At 42.4% G+C, this 21,691-nt stretch overlaps 1 protein-coding gene across 11 annotated transcripts in view; it reads left to right on the top strand.

The window, feature by feature from the left end:
* The window catches only part of LRRIQ3 (leucine rich repeats and IQ motif containing 3), a 60,553-nt gene that overhangs the window by 12,103 nt on the left and 26,759 nt on the right, over nt 1-21,691 (top strand). For 8 of the 11 annotated variants that reach the window (XR_013840378.1, XM_079982485.1, XM_079982488.1 and 5 more), the window contains exons 2-5: nt 3,181-3,481; nt 4,242-4,565; nt 6,138-6,271; nt 13,560-13,713. Coding sequence is in view for 10 of the 11 variants with exons in the window: in XM_079982485.1 (XP_079838611.1) it covers nt 3,218-3,481; nt 4,242-4,565; nt 6,138-6,271; nt 13,560-13,713 (876 nt within the window). In the remaining variant the exon portion in view is untranslated. Of the gene's footprint in view, nt 1-121; nt 145-1,418; nt 1,469-1,665; nt 1,802-3,180; nt 3,482-4,241; nt 4,566-6,137; nt 6,272-13,559; nt 13,714-21,691 lie in introns of those variants that run through there. The other 3 variants (XM_079982489.1, XM_079982484.1, XM_079982483.1) reach the window with 3 other exon arrangements.

The following is a 21,691-nucleotide window of genomic DNA, read 5'->3' as shown; positions in this document are numbered from 1 at the left end:
CTAACTAATAATGACAATATTACTAGTAATAATATTCTAATTTTAACAGCACCCCTCCCTCCCCAAAAGCCAGGAATTGCAACTTACCACCATGTGTGTGTGTGTGAAGTTCTGTTCAGCGACAGTGGAATAGTGATTCCATAGGTGAGGGGTAGCAGCTAAGGGTGACTGTTTTATTACTATTTTCTTGCACCTCTGAAATACATAGTTTGCTTATTTACAGACTTATACTCTTCTTGCTTTAAGCAATCATTATGCAACACAATGGGAAACGAGATTATACTTGTCTTAGCGATGGGGTAACAAAGAGGAAACATGATGCTGAACGCAGGAGAAATAGCCCCCTCTGGGAGGTATGGGACTTCGCATACAGGCCACACAGAATATGGCTCTTGGTGATGAGGGAAGCCCTGATGGGCTGGAAAAACTAATGGTTCAGTGGCAAGTCTGTAAAGGAAGAAGTGGTTTAAATCTCGAATTTAAAGGTCCGCAGGAGTCATCTCTATTGCTACTGATAAATCATCACATTTACTTGCACGCTCCTTTTCCAAATAATTTCAAAGCAGCTCACAAAAGCAGTCAACAAATCAAAACAAACACAGTCATAAATATATAAACTACATTCCATAAACACAGTATTTCACACCCGCATTTGCAAGTTAACAAAAACATCCATATTAACATTTCTCTAAACTTTGAAATGCATTCTAGGCCCCTTCAGCAGCAGGAGCAGCCTATGTCTTCAGAAGCTATGCCGTCCCAGGCTGAGTGGAAATGGGTCAGGCAGAAAACAGGGATCAGGTCTTTTCAGGGTTCACAGTGGTGAAGAAGGCCACTCACTGTAAACAGCAGCAATGTTGAGTTGCCTGGAGGCGACTGCTTCCTCTGTCCATCTAGGAATAGTGACAGGTGGCTTTAAAAGAGGACTAAACAAATTCATGGAGGGTAAGGCTTTCAGCAGCTACTAGCCATGATGGCTATGTTCTGCCTTCCGTGTTGAAAGCAGTGTGCTTCTGAACACCCCTTGCTGGAAACCACAAGAGGGGACAGGCTTCTCATAGGTATTTAGGTCGCCACTGAGAGAACAAGATGCTGTACTAAATGGACCACAGGCCTGATCTAGCAGGTTCTTCTTAGGTTGGCTCTTGAAAATGCTTTTAAAACCATTTCTTCCTTTACAGATTTGCCATTGGTCAGTTGGTTTGACTCCTTTCTAGCAAATGGGCTCCGTTATATTCTTTCTTTCTTTTTTTACAAATGGCCAAAGTAAAAATGAGCCACGAGCCACGTTCTACCTGGCTTGCTTGTTCTGCTAAACTGGCTTATATATTTTCATGTCTCCACAAGCATTTTCAGTACTAAGTGCTATGCGAGCATATGAGTTTGTTTTATTTGATGCAAGTGAAATGTCCTTGCAGGGATGCATTGGCCATCTTGATATTCGCCGAGATCTTCTTGATGTATAAATGTGTGTGGAGATCTCTTTCTATATCATTGCTCGTTTTATAATGTTGTGGCTCCTGTCAGATACTTTTGCTCTATTCTTTCTTTTTAATTTTAAGAGTTGGATTGAATCTAGTCTTCGGTGGATTATAAAAGTACAAAGTGCAAATGAAAGGAAATGAAGCAGTCGTGCCCTCTGATATGGTCTCACCATACACAAATCCTGCAATAAAAGAAGTCTTAAAAATAAGGCAGAAGCCTCTGTATGAAATCACACAAAAAGTACATGAAACCCTGGTTTTGGTCCTAACAAAAAGACTACTTTATCCATCCCTTAAAATAAGGGCAGAAATTAAAGGTGCTGATGGTCTCCTTACTTTAAAAATAAAAGTAATATATTTCTGAAATTTCTTCACTAATCCAGTAAATATTAATTTGACATCTCTTTAAACCATGACAAAGCAGACTTATATGAGGTGCGTCTCCAAAAATTAATTTAAAATATAGCCTCATTTAATTTATCTCTTGCTCAGTTAAGGCTGAAGAAATCATAAATTAGTTTTCTGGCAGATCTCCAGTGACCTCAGTGGAATTTTGCCGGCACAAATATAGGTTGGATTATAGGGTACAGATATCTGTTTTTCATTCCTTATCCAGTTCAGTAATGGTGCTCATTGTACAAGATAGTTTTTTTAAAGTATTTTTTTATTACTATTTTCAACATACATACTAAAAGCAGCTAAATTTCAATCTATAGTGTAGCTTATTTTCCCCAGCTTTCCCCTGATCAGGGATTTGATCAACTCCAACCCCAGTAGAAAATTCAGGCTGCTTTCTACTGAACTTGTGGTTCTGTTACATACTCATTTACCTTTTAATGCATGATGTGAGTATTCTCTGAAGGAGACGGAATAGCCATCTTGAGCTTTAAGAAGCTACTAGTTCAGTGTAGATATTGCAGATTTTCTAGCATTGGCCAAAGTTATGCTGCAGGAAATGGCTGATATCCCTGAGTAGCAGCCGAGTTGGAGGAAGGACATACTTTTACAGTCAGGTGATGGGGAGCAGCATTGGAGACAAGGGGATATGTCATGTTGATCAAGCAGTTTTCACTGATAAGTCACATCATAAGCAAATCACATTAGTAGTGCATACCTGTATGTTGACTCCAATTCCACTTTAATCTTTCTTTCTCCATATGTGTTTATGTGTGTGTACATCTCTGTACACACACACACACACACTTATCCTATACTTGGAGATTCAGTTAAACATCATAACAATAAATGTTTAAATGGCACTTTCATTGAACAAACAAAAGATCTTGTTGATGACTAGTCCCTAATTGTTTTCCCCCCTGAATATAGAGGTCTTGCACTGTTTCTAGAAAACACTTTGATCTAGAATACAATTCATTGTGTTTGCCTCTATGCTTTCCAGCTTATAGGTACACTGTTTTTGTTTATATTACATTATCCTTTTTTATTGACACAGTTCCTTAGTGTTTTCTGTTATTGTGATAACATGGAAAAAACAGCAGAATTTTTGCACTTGCTTACATGTTTTCAAATAGTTTGTTAGATTTCTTTCTTCCCTCCTGCCTTCCCTGTCGCTGTTAGTCCTTTAATAGAGCAGGGGGTGTTGTCACAACCAGCTGGATATTTCCTTAGGGTACTTGAAGTTTTCTTTTGAAAGCTGAATAAATGGAACCTACTGTGTAATCTCTCCCCCCCTTAGATATCTCATGGATAAACTGTAAAAGACATCAACAACCATGGAGGAGGAATTTACAAAATACCTTGTCTCTGCTTCTGAAAGTCTGCTACTCCAATATGGGCAAACCGCTGATCAAAAAGATGCAAAGAAGCTGCGAAATCTCGTTATGGTCAGGATACGCACTCAGTATTTATGCAATCTAAAAGAGATGCAGTATTGCGTTTCACTTAAAATATGTGATTTGTCTGGAAATTTCATTGTGAATATTGATGCACTTGAGTCTTGCACTAATTTAATTAAACTGGATCTTCATAACAACCAGGTGAGCAAATTTTTAAAAATTAACATACAGAGTATGGTTTGGGGAAACTAGCCAGTTTTTGTATTTGTTCCTGTAGGTTCTTGGTGTAGGCTTAATTTATGCTGCAGGAACTTCCACCGTTTAGTATTTTTGATTCTAACAATAGAGAGTGTTTGTTTGTCTGTGAGAGGTGGGGCTGGCGAGAGAGCTAAACCCCACATCCTCTGTTTCTTCTGGTCATTATTGCAATAGAAATGTGGCCTTCTCAACATTGCCAAAATTGTATTTCTCACAATACGTAATGTATGAAATTAGCTGCCTGAAGAACTATAAGTTGTATACTGAAATGTTGATATTAAGAGCCCAAAATGATGTCAGCATTTTCATAATGGTGGGAGTCGGGTGGGAAAAGTATTCCAGTTTCCACTTGGAGTGTTTGCTTAATTTCCACAACATTTCCCCCCCCCCCCTGAAGGCTGGAATTTTACCTTTTACTTTTGAAGCACTCAGTTGAGATTCTCATGTTCTCTTGCTCCAAAGGATACTCCGTTGCTCCCTCCTATTGAAGTGAATGGGGGAATCTCAATCACACATCATAGCACACATGCATCTCGGGACCGGGAGTGTTGTCTTTGATATATAAATAAAAATATGCAGATGATCATTGACTTCCTTGGCTGAGGAAGCAATTTTGGTTTGACAGGTTACTTACACTACATTTTCCACAATGTATTTACCCTTTTCTCCTTTCTTTAAAAATTGTGTTTCAATTCTGTTTCAGATAGAAGAGCTTCCGGGCCCAATGTTTTGGGTAAACATGGCAGGACTGCAACTTCTGTATCTTCACAATAACAGCATTTCAGCTCTGGAAGATGTGCATTCATTATCTTTCTGCCCTAATCTGATCGCTCTCACCTTGTTCAACACTCCCCTGTGCCTGAAAATCGCATATAGGCATATTGTTGTTAACAGCATCTTTTCACTCAAGGCACTGGACTACTATGTTATTTCTGATGAGGAAATAATAGAAGACTGGAGGCTTCCTGAAAAATATAAACCCTTTACACCTAGCTTTTATATTGATTTTTGCCCTACTTCTGGAAAGGTAAGTTATCTAGTTGTTGTTTGTTTTAAGGCGTGCCTTCATAGGAATAGTAAGCTTCAAGTATGTCATCATAATCTGTAGCCATTAGCTGAAATCCAGCAAGCACAATGGAGCATTCCAAGTTCTTTGCCTGCCAGGAACCCTGTGTGCAAGTATTCATTATTGTGGCAAATCATCATGGCTTGCAGTTACAATTATTGTTCATCAGATAATCCTAAAAATAATGAATGTTTTCATAAATTTAAAGCATCTGAATTTTTATCTGTTTTGAATTAACAGAAACATTTAGAGATGGGAGAAACAATGGTTTCACAGGTGCTAGGACTAGAATTCATGTCTTTGTTTAGTTACACAATTTTGATTCTTTCCTTGGCTCAGTGAAATGTTCCAAATGTAAAAACATTGCCTTCCTTCATTGAAGCCAACATTGAAAATATACCTACAAAATGTGACTAGGCTGCATTTTTCTTTTTACTAGCCTGCTAAGATGCTAGTAGCATGTGCCTCGGTTCTGGCTTCAAAAGAGCCCCCTGTTTAACATCTGGCATGGAAATACATGAAGTTAGCTTTGTTTCAGACTAGCAAAAATGAAATGCCTTCTGCAAAACAGGCTGGCGGGGAAGGGACAGAGACAAGATAATTGTCTTCCCTTCCTCTGTAGCCAGAATGGAAACAAATCCAACTGGTGGAGGAGGAATGATGCTCACTCACCTGTATGGAATTCCTACTCACCTGTGGATACCAGGCAAGTTGTTAAATGCAAGGCTGGCTGAAACCACTTAGTTTACAAAAGAAACATGCTTGGACTGATGTGCTCTGAATGGTAAGATCTGCCTCTAGGACCCCTTTCTGGGTCCTTTGGTCCTGGTAAATCAGACCCGGTTCACATGGCACAGTAAGAAACCTGAGTGAGAGAACCGATAGAAATGGAGAGTATTAAACTGGGGCCCAGAATAGCATCCCTACAGGGGATTGGACTAGATCAGGCATCCCCAGACTCGGCCCTCCAGATGGTTTTGGACTACAACTCTCATCATCTCTAGCTAACAGGACCAGTGGTCAGGGATGATGGGAATTGTGGTCCCAAAACATCTGGAGGGCCGAGTTTGGGGATGCCTGGACTAGATGACTCCAACTCCACAATTCTATGATTCTTCTGTAACATTTAGAAGCTTTAGCCCTGACAGCACCTGTCACATGATTATCCCTGCCCCCGGTCTGCTTTTCTGCTGGTGGGGGCAGTAATGTGATACTTGTCCTCACTGGCTAACTACTAAATGTAAAGCGGGGGTGTGGAGAACTCTCCAGAAAGGATGAATGCTGTTTCTGTCCGATCCAATCATAGGGGGATTTATGATCTTTTGTGAGCTCAATTACCAAGCTTCAAATAAAGACAGTTCCTTATCAGGTATGAAATATAATATTTACTGGTGAAAACTAAGGGGGCAAGTGTTGGCCAGTATGCCTGATCCATAACATAAAGTTAGAAAAGTGCATGATTTGTTTATTTTTTGGGGGAAAATACGTTTTCATGTATGTTTACAGAAAATCCTCATTATTTGTTGTTTGTAGGAAACTACATTTCAGGAAGAAATGGAAATGGTAAAAAAGATAATTTCCAAAATCAATTACATCCTATCTTTTCATTCGCCAGTCCTGATTATTCAGAAATGGATAAGAGGATATTTAATTAGAAAAGTATTGTGGTAAGTATATTTTTGCTTAGTTTTAATCAGGAGCTGTTTTCATGCAAGGCAGAGTAGCTAATTTAAGCTGACTTTTCAGCCATCTTACTGTACACAAATAAATATGTCTGCAATGCAACATAGCAGACATTACAAGCTTTCTCGAAATGCATGTTTGGGCGTAGTTATATGTTGGGACAGTTTAATTTTAAAAATGTTGTACGTAGGGAAACTGTTCAGCAGATGGCTCATAACTAAAGGGGCAGAGTTGCTGCTTCCTTAATCTGTCAAAGTGGTTTTTCAGTCATGCATTATTTCAGTAATTTGGGGAGCAAGAGTGTGCAATCCACTTCTCATTAAAAGACCCATGGCAAAGCATACACTAATTTTAATAGTTTTTGGACTATTGCATCCAGTATATCTGGAGGTTATACCATAAAAAAAATCCACTTCCACTCTGATTCTAAACATTTGCAGCAGTCTTCTTGCTACAACACGGAAGTAATGTCTTCTTGTTGGTGCACCGATATAGTTTGTGACATTGAGCTGGGAAAGCGTTTGGTATATATGACAGCATTCTAACCCCCTTTTGTACTAAGATATTTGGCTTCTGGTCTGAACACTGGACCTTTCATTGTATAAACTGATCTTTGTTTTGCAGACGGGAAAGACATATTGTACAGAATTCTTGGCTGTAAGTGTATGTAGGGATAAAAAATGAGTTTATATTTATACAGAGCTTCCTATGTGATGCTGAGCTTTGAGCATAGCAGGTACTCTGTTTTCTACATAGGCCTAATTATATCTTGTAAGTTCTTATAAATTCTGGCTCCTAGTTGTGATAGTAATACCGACTCTGGAGCTGGAATCTATGGAAACTCACAACATAATTTTTAGTAATTTTTCAAGTCATTTTAATAATAATAATAATAATAATAATAATAATAATAATAATAATTTTATTAGTATCCCGCCCTCCCCGGCCAAGACTGGGCTCAGGGCGGTTAACATCAAATATATAACATTGGTATAAAATCAAACAATAATTAAATTACCTCCTAAAAACAAGTCAGGATCAAATTAAAATCTAATTAGATGGCTTTCACAGGATTAGGATTGGGAACAGTAAATGTTCATCAGGCCCAACTATTTACGCTGTTCTTATATGGGCCTGTGAGAAGTAGACATTCTAGAAACTTAAGTTTCTGTTCATTAGTTTCTATTTCATTAGTTTCTGTTTGGCCACTCGGTAGTGGCGCCCACCCTGTGGAACACCCTCCCTTCAGATGTGAAGGAAATAAGCAGCTATCCTATCTTTAAAAGACATCTGAAGGCAGCCCTGTTCAGGGAAGTTTTTAATATTTAACGCTGTACTGTTTTTAACACTCGATTGGGAGCCGCCCAGAGTGGCTAGGGAAACTCAGCCAGATGGGCGGGGTATAAATAAATTATTATTATTATTAATTATTATTATTATTATTATTATTTGGAACTGTGTGGATAGAAGCAGGCTATAGGTAATCTAAAACATTTTGTGCCTTCTATTTTTTAACTTTGTGGTGTTGCAAAAGCAACAGAAACTCCTGACTCTTTATTCCCCTTGAATGGAAAAAAAATGGTATTGAACCTTAAATATTTGCCCAGTATTTGATAACTTAACACGCCATTGCCTTCACAGTCTTCCATAATAGCTTAAACGATGTCACTGAACGTTGTAAGAATATTGTACATTATTGCAAACACGTGGATTGTGTGACAATTTTGGAATATGAAAAGCTTTTGAAAAAATGTTTCTCCCATCATGGAGGGTTTATTTCATCTAATTATCACAAGCTTGTAGTGGTTCCCAGTTTTATAACCTCTAATTATTAAAAAAATACGCTGTCATTCAGATGTGTGCATGAAAGTGATATTCGGTGTGAGGAAACATATATAGGACATTGCAAAACAGATTATAAACACATAGCAAGGCATCAAAGGCAAATAAATATAGAATTAATCAACAGTGGCATTCTACAGCTAAAGCGTAGATTAACATATGCACAGAAACAATTGATCATTTAGACAAATTTGTCAGAGCTGAATAGCTGCACTCTATAATATTCCAGAAATAAGTGTCACTGGCATTAACTTTTTTCCTTTCATGTAGTCTACACACAGAATTTTAAGGAACCTATTAGATGTTGTAATATTGCAGTATGGAGTGCATTGCAGCTCCCCTCCCCCAGCAAAGGCTGTTCTGCAGGGTCCCCCAATACTTTGTAAAAGATTTTAGGGTCACAGGTAGAAGGAAGAATGGGCAGAATTTGCGTCCCCTTCTCTTACATCAACTGATGCCTCCACTGGGTCAACAGCTAGTGGAATAACAGCAATAGATTTCACTTTAAAATTTCACATTTTGAACATGTGTAAGCTGCAGCAATGCATATGTAAAAGCTTATACAGTGGTACCTCGGCTTACGAACTTAATCCATTCCAGAAGTCCATTCTTAAACCGAAGTTGTTCTTAAACCGAGGCGCGCTTTCCCTAATGAGGCCTCCCGCTGCCGGTGCCCTTCCACCATTCGGATTCCGTTCAGTAAAGTTCTCAAACTGGGACACTACTTCCGGTTTTGCGGAGTTTGTAAACCAAATCGTTCTTAAACAGGACTGTTCTTAAACCAAGGTACCACTGTACTGCTAGTGTATAGTGACGGATAGGAAAAGTTAACACTCCACACTGCAAGTTTTTGTTACAGGTTGCATTTGTTCTTATTCTCAAATTTTGCTCCTTAATAACAGCTGGAAAACAATTGCCATTTGGTTTTCCCTGTTGCTGTTGTAGACGTTGTGCCGACGCTGTGAACTAGCAGAGTTCTAGTGTTGGACCAATCAGGGCTACATTTTCTTTGAAATGAACACTTTTCACTGGGTGGCAAATTCTCTTGATTTCTAGGGAGACAAAGAATATTCTTTAAAATCTGAAATGGTGTGGACTGTAACTAACTTAACTGTTTAAGGTGGCTGAGGGATTTCCCCCTCAAATATGACTGTGCTTAATCTCTTTATGATACACACACTACTGTGCACTTGCAATCTTTTCACATAATGTTTCAATCAAGGAATTTAAGAATTGATGCTACCTTATTAAATCCAGTATTCAGCTTCTGTGAGCATAGTTGCTAAATTGCACAAACATGTCCAGGGAAGAGAGCAGCAGAATACTAGCATAACTGGAGCTGAGGACACCTTTGTACGTGTGCTTGCCATGACAAGACTTAGGTTCTTAATATGCTTGGTGTTCTCCATTGTATGTGCAAACACACACCCCAAACTTCTGCAGGAAGTGAAACTTTTAAAAGTATTATGCTACCTAGAGTGGCTGCAGCAGAAGTGCATTAGTATACATGATGGGGAACAATATGCATAGTAAAAGTTCACGGACTTTGTTGCTGTAAATGCACGTGCCTAAGTGATGTGAATGACTAACGGAGATATTTCAGATGTTAAAAGTTTTCTTTGGTCTTTTCAGTGTGATATCTGAAAGAAAGTATATTCTCCAGGGTATTCTGCATTCATGTCGTGGGTGCACTACACCCCACACCAGATGATGTTAAATTCATGCTTAGCATCATAATTTCTAAGATGAAAAGCACTGACTTGTGCCTTTGTATTATTTGTACACAGATGGTGTTCTGTGAAGCATTCAGCAAGCAAGCAAACCACATCTGTCAAAACACTCTCCATCAATTCCAGCATCTTGTGCTGAGTAGCAATTGAAAGGTTGTCAGTTTAGATCAATGATTCTCATACCATGTTGGGTTGACTGGTCATTTGTACGGACTGAAAAGCCCAACTAGCTCAGGAGCTGCAGGTAGCTCATTTGAGCAGTTCAAGAGCCGTTTCTTGGCTGATCGAGGAAGTGAATGATGAAGTCCACTGTAAGGCAATTCTGTAGGAGCAGTCTCTTGAATCTCCTTTCCTCCCACTTTCAGTCACATGCAAGGACTGACACATGCTGGAACTCCTCCCCAGAGGAGGAGGGGAAAGTAATGGTAGGACTATGATGATCCCTAGGGGCCTTTAAACTGGCCAGTAGGAGGAAGTGAAGAAGCAGTGGTAGTTACGGAAGAGGACTGATTGGTTGGAAGAGAAAAACAGTAGAGCAAAGGGAGAATTAGAAATGCTGTGATGGGGACAAAGTGAAATATGTCCTATTGTGGGACAGCACTGCTTAGCACTGTAGCATCTCTGTAGTTCTAAAGTTTTGTTTGTTTTTCTTCTTTGGAGACTCAGAGCACACCTGAGGTCTATGTATTTGTGCCATCTATCTACATATCTTGTTGCTTAAAGCAACACTGAATATTGACAGCCATCTTTGTTTTGATACACACAACCATTTGGCATGAAAAGCGAAAGCTACTTTAAAGATAATCTTGTCAAGCTGTTACTCTGATGAAGAGTGACAGACTCTGCATCATTTTGGCAGACAGGTCAAGTTTTCTTTGGGGAAGTGACAATTTTCCTTTTTTTTTCAACTAATGAAAAGTCTACAAAATGCGTCTTCCCTGAGCCAAATGTATTTTGAAGAGAGAGTGCACCGAATATGAAACATAAAATGCATGCCTTTACATATTGGCACCATGGTATGCATCCACAGAAAACCTGTGTGCTGTTGAAAAGTTTAATAGAAATACAAACTTGAATGTCTTTCAACAGTGGGATGTTAGGAAGATTTCAATGGCTTTGAAGGCATATACACCAAAACAAGTGTTTTAAGATCCAAGTAACAATTTCTTATAAGCTGGATCTTTTTGGCACATATGATAGTGGAATACTTATATAAACTCTACTAATTTGTGAAAACTAGCTTTTCAGGAATAGCAGTAGTTGCATTTGAGTCCATTGGAGCTTGGCTGCAGAGGACTCCTTAGAAGACGTATAGCTGTTAGATTATTATGACCCTGTCAGGGGTCTTCTCTAAGTAAAAGTTGCTGATACTGCTTGCTAGCCCTTGGGCTAAGGTTAAATAAATAAGTGATGGGAAAGGACATTTGAAAATTGACTCTGTGATACACTGTGATATCCATCAGAATAAGTTCAGGCATCATCTCAAGTTACTCAATTCTATATCAACTAGCTAAGAATGAAGTTGAGAGCTATAATAAATAACAATACATAGTATTTAGAGGGTTCAAAACACTTCACACACTTTTCAGCAGCCCTGTAAATTGTTGTCTATATATTATTGTTCCCATATTGAAGGCTGGAGGAGAAGTGAATCTCAAAGGTTTGAACATTGATTTAACTGGCTAACATAAAAATGTAGAGTTTGGATTGGATGCAGGACTTATAAAAGTCATTTGCAAAAGAACTTGCATGTGTACTTGCTTTTTTCAGAATTTTATGCACAAGCTTCTTAGTATTCTAGAAAGAAAATGCTAAGAAGGGGCTACAAAGACTTAATAATTTTTCAGGAAGAGATTAAGTCTTCTTAATGCCTAAACACATCATAGCATAGTTGCATTCTGCTAATAGATGTTCAGAGCATACACCTTACATATTTCTCCTTCATGCTTATGCATTTTACAGGTTATTAATAGCCTCTAGTATATAATACTAAAAATGTCAGTGCCTCTCCAATGTCTTCAAAATAATTTCATTATTATGTTAATATGAAGCCCTCTGTGGATAATGTTTTGTCAATCTTTTTAAAAAGGGACTGTATGTTACATTATAAAAATTATATGCTTAACTCTTTCTAGTTGGTAAGTAATTACCTTGACCAGCTCCATGAACTTTGAAGATCATTTTCAAATTGTTTTCCCTAAGATTTAACCCCATTTTTGTTTTAAAACCATGGAGTTGGAAGGGACCATAAGGGTCTTCTAGTCCAATCCCATGCAATGCAGGAATCTTTTGCCCAACACAGGGCTTGAACCCATGAACTTGAGTTAGGGTCACCATGTGTTCAGAATTTCCCAGACATAGAGGAGATTTGGCCATCGGAAATAGTGCCCGGGTAGAAATCACTTAAATGTCCGGGAGGAAAGCTCAACAACTTTGAGCAGAACTAAAAAAAGCTCAAGAACTTTGCTCCTACCCCCACCAGGCAACCCTACTTGAGTTTAAGTGTCTCATGCTCCACCGATTGAGCTGCCCCACAGGCACCAAGACTTCATAGGTTTCTGAGTCACTCTGTAGCCTTCTCTGTCCGGAAAATGCATGGCCATCTTTTTTCTCTCTGATAAAGTGAAACCAATCTGACTGGCAAAATGTCCAGCTTTGAGCTTGAGAGGCGATGTGTGTAGAGATATGTAGGGACCTTTCATTTTGATTGACATACCTAGCGTTAATCACAGCGAATTATTTTCCCAGGGTACTCCAATCACAGTTAGAACTGATGTTTTCATTTTCACATAGTATGCTTAGGAGAGAACAGCAGCATTTTTTAAATTCAGCCTGCAATTCAGTGCACACTTTCTTGAGAATAAGACCCATTGAATTTAGTGAGACTGACTTTAGAGTAAACATGCATAAGACTGCACTCTTATTCTCTCTGATCATAGTAAAATGTGCTTTGCTGAGATATGTTTGAAAATATACATCCCATTCCTTCTTTAAAACTGCATAGTCCAGTCCATAGATCTTCAGGCATAATCCTAATTGTAGTCTCCTCCTTCTTCATACCACTAAATGCATGTTTGAAGAAGGTGACAGGCTCCACCTCCTTTCCTTTCACAAGCAAATAGCATTCAGCTATCATAACTTGGTACAGCAGTATCTTGTGCTCTTGTGAGTCATGTGTACTCTCATAGCCTATTTCCTGATGGAGAAAACCCACATTAAATTTAAGCTAAGCTTGAATACAGTGGTCCTTTCAGCTTTTCTTTAATTTTAGACAGCTAACCACACTTTTCCTATTCTTTTTTTCAGCGTCTCTACAGGGCTTTATCAGAGATTTTGTTCACATATATCACATGTATCTGTGACAAGTTTCAGCAAATTCAGTAATATACATATAGTGACAGAGATTGCAATCCTATCCACACCTACCTGGGAGAAATCCCCATTAAAGATCGTGGGGGCATACTTCCAATACTGGGAAGATGAATGAGATGATGAAATTAAAATTAAGGAATTTGATCTCAGTGTTCTGTCAGTCACATTTTGATGCAACGTACACGGTTTATTTGTCAACAGCATGAATAATGCTTTGGAAAATACTTAAAAATAATTAAGGCACAATAAGAGCTGTGTTTATCATCACTACCTTGCTTTGAGTTTTCACCTCCTTAATATAAATTTGCCAAACCTTTGTTTCTTACAGCCTGGTTCCTATGCAAGATGTTCTGCGATATAAACGTTACATGAGAGGTGGACTAAAGCTACCACCTTTAGGATCTGATAGGGATGTGAAGCAGACAGCTTTGACTAAGATGGAACAGTGTGCAGAGGTCAAAACGCATGCCCCTGGAATCCTAGTAAGTGTGCTATTTATATATTAATTTGGAAGCTAGGGTTGTGCATCAGATTTCCCCGAGGCAAACTGGGCATATTCGGCAGGATTTAGGTGTTGCCTGAGTTGGATTGAGATAGTTATGGATCGCTGCAGGTCAGGTTGGGTGGTCCAGAGTGATCCAGGACTGTTAGGTATCAAGCAGAAAGGAGAGGCAGGCATCATGTTGGAAAACCCTATTGAAAGGCTGAGACATACTTGGTCAAAAACTGCATCATCCCAGGAGACGGTAGGAGCCCAGTGATGCCCCTTGCCTGAAGCACTATCCTGCAGGATTATTGTGGAGGCATCAATCTTGCTGCTGAAGGAAAGCCACTTGCAAAGCAGCAACCCACAGACTTGCACCCCCTTAGTTGTGAGTGGGGAGAAGGAGAGGCAATGCCTCCTTCCCTCGTGCTCCCTGCCTGCTGTATGTTTAATTGGGGTTTTAAACAATTAATTAAGCATTATCCCTCCCCCTGAACTAATTTGGAACCAGATCCAAGCTGGGCAGATGGTGCCCAGCTTGGCCTGGTGTGGGTTGGCCTGACAGACACCCTTTTCCTCCTCCATCAGGGCCATGAGTTGCATACAGCTCTATCAAAAACTATAGGAGAGAATCTGCATTTTACATTTAGCAGCAAGAATCATTCTGAGGATCCAAGAAAATCAGTAGAACCCTGGGAAATTTGTCCATATTTGATTATAAGGAATTGACACTTGTAAATTCTGTACACTTTGTACAGATCTATTAGAAATGTGCTCCGAATGACACTTTTGGGGCAACATTGTATCTGGTATATGTTATTTTTACCAGTACAGAAGCAAGGCAGTGGGAACCCTGGAAGATTCAAATTAAGTACAGTGGTACCTCTGGTTGCGAACGGGATCCGTTCCGGAATCCGGTTCGCAACATGAAAAGAACACAACCCACAGCGGCGCATCTGTGCACGCTGGTTGCGATTCGCCGCTTCTGTGCATGTGCGTGACATCATTTTGCGTGTCTGTGCGTGCGTGAGCAGCGAAACCGGAAGTAACCCTTTCCGGTACTTCCGGGTCACTGCGGGACGTAACCTTAAAGAACGTAACATGAAGCGGACGTAACATGAGGTATTACTGTACAAATTTCACCATGACAATGGGATCCCAATAATGACCTCAGAAAGCAGTTTTGAAGGGTAACCAGTTTGACAGCATCTTCCCAATCCCACACTTCTGCACCATATACCGCTTGTGGGATTACCTTTCCCCCAAAAAGCTTAAGTGCAGGGGGTACCAGGTTACCACCTCAGTAGCGAGTAAAGGTAAATATGGCTATGATTACTTGTAGGGTTGAGAGCCTTATGGAATCCAAATGCCCTGACCAGGTATAGTTCTGATTGAACTGAATTCTCAGACACTTACAATTCTTAATCTGTTCTATATTTATACAGTTGTCAGGGAACTGCCATCGGAAGAACAGGTGGTGGGAGGGCTCCAGGAGGATAGAAGAGATTCAGCAGCAGAAGAGGGAACCAGTAGGGGGGGAGCAGGAGCTTCCAGGGACAGGAAGTCGGAGGGGAGGCTCTGGGACACTTCCAGTGAGAACAGTGAGGAGGTATCGAGGCCCCCTTTAGCGACCCCCACCCCTCGCCGGAAGCTGTCACGCAGGGAATCTAGGAGACGCGTTTCCGTCAAGCAGCTTTTATGCTGGAAACGTTTCCGCAAGCGCCCACTGTCGGATTCTACCAGTGACTGACGGAGCCATGTCCAAGGGCTCCGCTCAAGGCAGAGCTTTGCTACGTTAAGCAAACTCCGAGGGACTAACCCTTTTACGCACAAGTAGCTCATTGTCCCATCACAGCAATCCGACAGTCCCTGAAAGCGCTTGTGCAAGGAGAGGCATCATGAGCAACCCAACCGGAGCCGGCGAAGGGGAAGCAGCTGCAGCCGTTCCAAACCTGGAAGAAAGGTACAGGATGTTGGAGATGCAGTTAGCCCTGCAAACGGCTAGGCTTGAGGAGAGGAGGGCTCACGATGCAGAGAAGGGAAAAGCCACCCAAGTCTCAAGGAAGGTGCCGGGACTGGTGCAGAAATTTGGGGGTGATCCCAGGAACTATCAAGCCTTTAGGACAGAAATGCAATATGCCCTTAATCTGCAGTTTGATGATTTTCCTGATGAGGAATCGAGGGTGGGGTATGTGATTGGCCATCTAGAAAAAGGGGCGAGAGACTGGGTGAGGCCCCTGATGGCAGCCAATAACGAGGTCCTAAAGGACACAAGGAAGTTTTTCCGCGCCATGGATCTGATGTTCTCCAGTGAGATTGAGCAGGGAGTGGCGCGCAGACAGTTAATGGCGTGTAAGCAAGGGAACCGATCTGTCCGTGAGTACTGGACTGAGTTCACCATGTTGATCCATAAATTAAGTTGGGATTTGTCTGCGGAACCGATACAAATGCTGTTCGAAGAAGGATTGTCTTCGGCAGTAAAAGATGAACTTTCCCGGATGCCCAGGGCAGAGTCTATGGACCATTTGACTAAATCCGCGCTGGCCATAGGAGCACGCCAGGAGGCCAGAGCCCTGGAGAAGCGGGAAGGGAAAGAGGAGCGTTGGAGGGATTTCCGCATTCCAGAGATTCCAGAGCAGCCTTCCCAGCCAGCAGAGCCGATGGAAATCGGAACAGCACGCGCGCGCGCAGTTTCAAACCCCAGCGAAGGGCGGAAGAAGGAGGGGAAAGGCGCCAAGAAATGTTTTCTCTGCCAACAGCCAGGTCACTTTGCCAGGGTTTGTCCGCAAAGAAAGGAATGGCAAGGAATGGCGGGAGCTGTTGGGGAGGAGGAGGAGGGAGCTAAGGAGTCAGTAAAAGCCAACGCCTGGCTGGAACCATCAGGGCACAGCAGCCAGGCCAAGGATCAGTGAATGTGCCCACGCCGGAACCGCCAAGACCAGCGCTAGTAATAGAGGTGTTGTTAGAGCTGGCAAACGGACACCCTCTAAAGGTTAAGGCGCTATTAGACTCAGGCAGCTCCTGCAACTTTATGAGTAAGGAGTTTGCAGCTGCACACCAGATACAAACCGTCCCTTTAAAAAATCCCCTGCAGGTGACCACGATTGATGGGAGGGCGCTGTTGGGAGGAGAAGTTAACCAGCAGACTGTCCCCATGACAATGAGGGTGGCAAGACACACGGAACTGATAGCGTTTAATATAGCCACTTTGGGAGGAGCGCCCATCATTTTGGGGATGAGCTGGCTAGCGCTGCATGATCCGCTTGTGGGATGGCATCAGAGAGTGGTTTCCTTTGGGTCAGCACATTGTATGGGACACTGCACGGAAAAGGGGGGCCAAGTAGGTACCCAGGCCACGTTAGCAAAGATAGAAGCAACGGATCAAGGTAGGGTACCACGACAATATGCAGATTTTGCCAACGTCTTCAGCGAAAGGGAAGCAAATAAACTACCCCCGCACAGGCCCTTTGACTGCCAAATCAACTTACTCCCAGGAGCACAATTGCCAGTGGGCAAGGTGTATGCAATGTCAGACAGGGAGAGGCAGGAGTTAAGGGAGTTTATTGACAAAAACCTCAAGCGTAGGTTCATCAGAGAGTCACGAGCGGTGGGGGGTAGCCCAGTGTTCTTTGTGGACAAAAAAAATTCAGACAAACCAAGATTGGTTGTGGACTTCCGGGCCCTAAACGCAGTGTCCGAACCCGTGACTTTCCCTATGCCCAGAATTGATGACTTTCTGACCCGGGTGAGAAAAGGGAAAATTTTTACCAAGCTGGACCTGAGGGGGGCGTATAACCTGATACGTATGAGAAAGGGAGATGAGTGGAAAACCACTATGTTCACCCCCTTGGGGGCCTTTGAGTACTGCGTTATGCCTTTCGGCCTCCAGGGGGGATCGGCAGTGTTTCAATCATTCATGAACCACGTCCTAGGACCACTGCTCTACAAGAACTGCGCTGCGTTCTTAGATGATGTACTGGTGTACTCAGAGGATGAAGAGCAGCATGTGCGAGATGTACGAGAGGTACTGAGCAAACTGCAAGAAAACCAGCTGTGGGTAAAACTGGAGAAGTGTCAGTTTCACACCAGAGAGGTGGAATTCCTAGGGTACCGGTTGTCAGACAAGGGGCTGGCCATGGATCCTAGCAAGGTGCAAGCGGTACTGGAATGGAGGCCACCGAAAACTAAGAAAGATGTGCAAAGGTTTTTGGGGTTCGGAAACTTCTATCGGAAGTTCATCAAGAACTTTGCCCACTTAACGGCCCCCATCACGGATTGTCTCAGCAGTAAGAAGAAATTTGTCTGGACGGAAGAAGCGCAGCGAGCATTTGAAAGTTTAAAGAGGGCGTTTGCTTCGGAAGAACAACTCTTACACGTGGATCTGCAGCAGCCGATGAGAGTGGAAACCGACGCGTCTGACAGAGCGGTGGGCGCCGTACTCCTACAGCCGGGACAAGATACGTCAGAATGGAGACCGTGTGCCTTCTTCTCGAGGAAATTGAACAAATCCGAGAGGAACTATACCGTGTACGACAGGGAATTACTCGCCATCCATGAAGCGTTCAAGAGATGGCGACACCTGTTGATTGGGGCGCAACACAAGGTTCAAGTGCGGACAGACCACAAAAATCTAGAATACTGGAGGACAGCCCGAGTACTGAACCAGAGACAAGTAAGATTGGCGCAAGAGTTCTCCAAGTTCAATTTTGAAATTCGCTACATGCCAGGGGCAGAGAATGTCAGAGCGGACGCTCTCTCCAGAAAACCTGAGTACTTAGAGGGGGAAGGAGCAGCGGAAGAAAGACATATCATCTCTGAGGACCACTGGGTTTGTGGGGCGGCATTGGTGGGGCAAAGAGAACTGGTAGAGGGTATTGAGAACGATGAATATGCCCAAGAAAAGCTTAGGGAACTCAGGGAGACAGGTGAGAACACAGGGGGTTTTGAGGAAAAGAACAGAAAACTATATTACAAAGGGGCACTCTACATACCAGATGGGGAACTAAGAGGGCGGGTGCTCAAACAGTTGCATGACAGCCCCACGGCGGGGCACTTCGGACAGCACAAGACCATGCGGTTGGTTACCAGGGAGTTTTGGTGGCCCAAGGTGAGGGAAGACGTGCGGGAGTATGTCAGGGGATGCGACAGGTGCCAAAGAGCAAAGGGAGAGAGGTTGGCGCCAGCAGGGTTATTAGAACCCTTACCCACCCCAGAAAGGCCATGGGAGATGGTATCCATAGATTTTATGACCGATCTACCAAAATCCAAAGGGAAAACCGCGGTCATGGTGGTAGTAGATCTACTAACTAAGATGTGCCATTTTATAGCTTGTTCACATGCAGTCACAGCAGAAGAAACCGCAAGGTTGTTTGTAAAGCATATTTTCAGGTTGCATGGCGCCCCCTTGAGGGTTTTGAGCGACAGAGGGAAACAATTTACTTCCAGGTTCTGGAGGAAACTAATGAGCTTGTTGCATGTGGAGGTAAGTTTTTCCACCGCCAGGCACCCAGAAACAAATGGGCAAGCAGAAAGGGCAAACGGGGTTTTGCAACAATATCTGAGGTGTTATGTAAAAGACAGAGAAACTGATTGGGTAGATAAGTTACCTCTGGCAGAATTTGCCTACAACAACGCGGAAAACGTGTCCACAGGGATGAGTCCCTTTCTGGCCAATTATGGGTGTCACCCTCGAGCATTCCCAGGAGAAGGAGGGGAGCACTGGAGTGTACCAGCGGCGGAACACTTTGTGGAAGAAATGGAAGCGATCCACCGGCAGCTCCAACTCAACTTGGAGAAAGCCAAAGAAGCATATAAGAAACAAGCAGACAGAAATAGGAGGGAAGGTGAAACCATAAGGGTGGGAAACCGGGTGTGGCTATCCACCCAAGGACTGCCGTTTAAGGGAGGGTGTAAGAAATTGAGACCCAAACGGTTGGGACCCTTTGAGGTCATACAACAGGTGAACCCAGTAGCCTTCAAACTCAGATTGCCCAGTCACATGAAATTGCACCCCGTATTTCACAGATCATTACTGTCACCGTACCGAGAGGGACGGGAGTGGGGGGAACGTGAGAGGGGGGTCACCCAAACACCTGTCATTGAAGAGAGAGAACGCAACATGGAAGTGGCAGGAATCATTGATTCCAGGTGGAAGGGGAATCGGGTGGAATACTTGGTAGAATGGGAGGGGGAGGAAGAGTCAGAAAACACGTGGGTGCCGGCGGAAGAAGTCCACGACGAGGTTCTGATAGAAACGTTCCATCAGCGGTTCCCAAGAAAACCGCAGCCGGTGGAGCGATTTAGGAGGGAATACTTCGGAACCACTGATGAGGAAGGGGTGTTTGAAGGGTTCCCAGAGTCAGGGAGTGAGGAGGCGGCATACTCCGACGAAGAAGAGGAAGACGGGGAAGGAAATGGAAGGCAGTGGCTAGAAGTGTTTGAATCCTCTGAGGACGAGGAGAGTTCCTTCCGAGGCTTTCCAGCCTCACCGCCTGTAGAAGGGGAGGCGGGAGGGGATAGAGGGGGGCCTGGAGGGGAGGTGGATGTCAGGGAACTGCCATCGGAAGAACAGGTGGTGGGAGGGCTCCAGGAGGATAGAAGAGATTCAGCAGCAGAAGAGGGAACCAGTAGGGGGGGAGCAGGAGCTTCCAGGGACAGGAAGTCGGAGGGGAGGCTCTGGGACACTTCCAGTGAGAACAGTGAGGAGGTATCGAGGCCCCCTTTAGCGACCCCCACCCCTCGCCGGAAGCTGTCACGCAGGGAATCTAGGAGACGCGTTTCCGTCAAGCAGCTTTTATGCTGGAAACGTTTCCGCAAGCGCCCACTGTCGGATTCTACCAGTGACTGACGGAGCCATGTCCAAGGGCTCCGCTCAAGGCAGAACTTTGCTACGTTAAGCAAACTCCGAGGGACTAACCCTTTTACGCACAAGTAGCTCATTGTCCCATCACAACAGTCTATTTCCACTTATGTAGGTGTGAACTTTTAGCAGACAAACCATCTTAGTTTCAGCATAACTCAAGCTAAGGAATTCCTTTTCACAAAATAATTCAAGGTCTCTGAGAAAATGTCTCATAAAGCTTGTGGCTAAGAATTGTAGGAGAAAAGTGCTGAGGCCCTTGAAGATCTGGGGTAATATTATTTATATGAAAATTGAAGGGGGAAAAGTGAGGGAGGCTAGCAGATATCCCTGTCTTTCATCCCTTGAAGTTGGAATCACCTTGTTGAGGTCACCATTAAAGCCAGCTCACCAATCTGAAAATAAAGAGTTTTAATTAATTAATTAATTAATTCTTTGGTGTAAGGAAATATACATTTATATCTAATCCTATATACTTGATCATATCATGTTTTTCAGATATGATTAAATATGTTGCATAATGAATCTAAATACTCTGCTAAGGGTTTTCTGCAGAATTTGATGGTCTGTGAACTGCAGTTTGCTTAGTAGTCATTAGGACTCAGTGAAAAAATATACTGTATTTAAATTATTTATTTTTTAAAAAATAGACAAAATGAGAGTTTTGAACTACCAGATGCAATCATACAAAGTCGATTAAAAAAAAAGCATATACAAGCGTTTTATATTATTTTCTTAAGTCTTAATTCTTTCCTTTTATTTGCTTTTTCAAAACAAATACTAGCAGTCTGTTTGGAGAAACTAGCAGAACGAATTTCAACATTGATATGTCTAAATTACATCCGAAAAATAAGAGCAAATATTATTAAAGCAATGTGGCTGCAATCTGTGTTAGAGTGGATGTAACAAAAGAAAATGGCTTGTTCCATCGCTAGGAATTGCAATGATATATTTTAAATTGACATGAAATGGTTTCTGATAGGGTGGGCAACATCTGCTTCCACTTTGTGTGATGGTGGCCTGTGGCTCCAATATGCAGGCATCATTGCGTGAGCATACAATTCAGAAGTATGCCTCTCCATAACTCTGTTAGGAATTTGCTCTCCACACTCCCCCC

Source organism: Podarcis cretensis (genome assembly GCF_951804945.1).
Source record: "Podarcis cretensis genome assembly, chromosome: 6".
NCBI lineage: Eukaryota > Metazoa > Chordata > Lepidosauria > Squamata > Lacertidae > Podarcis > Podarcis cretensis.
Note: the sequence above shows the minus strand (reverse complement) of the source record. Positions and strands in the feature narration are given on the sequence as shown.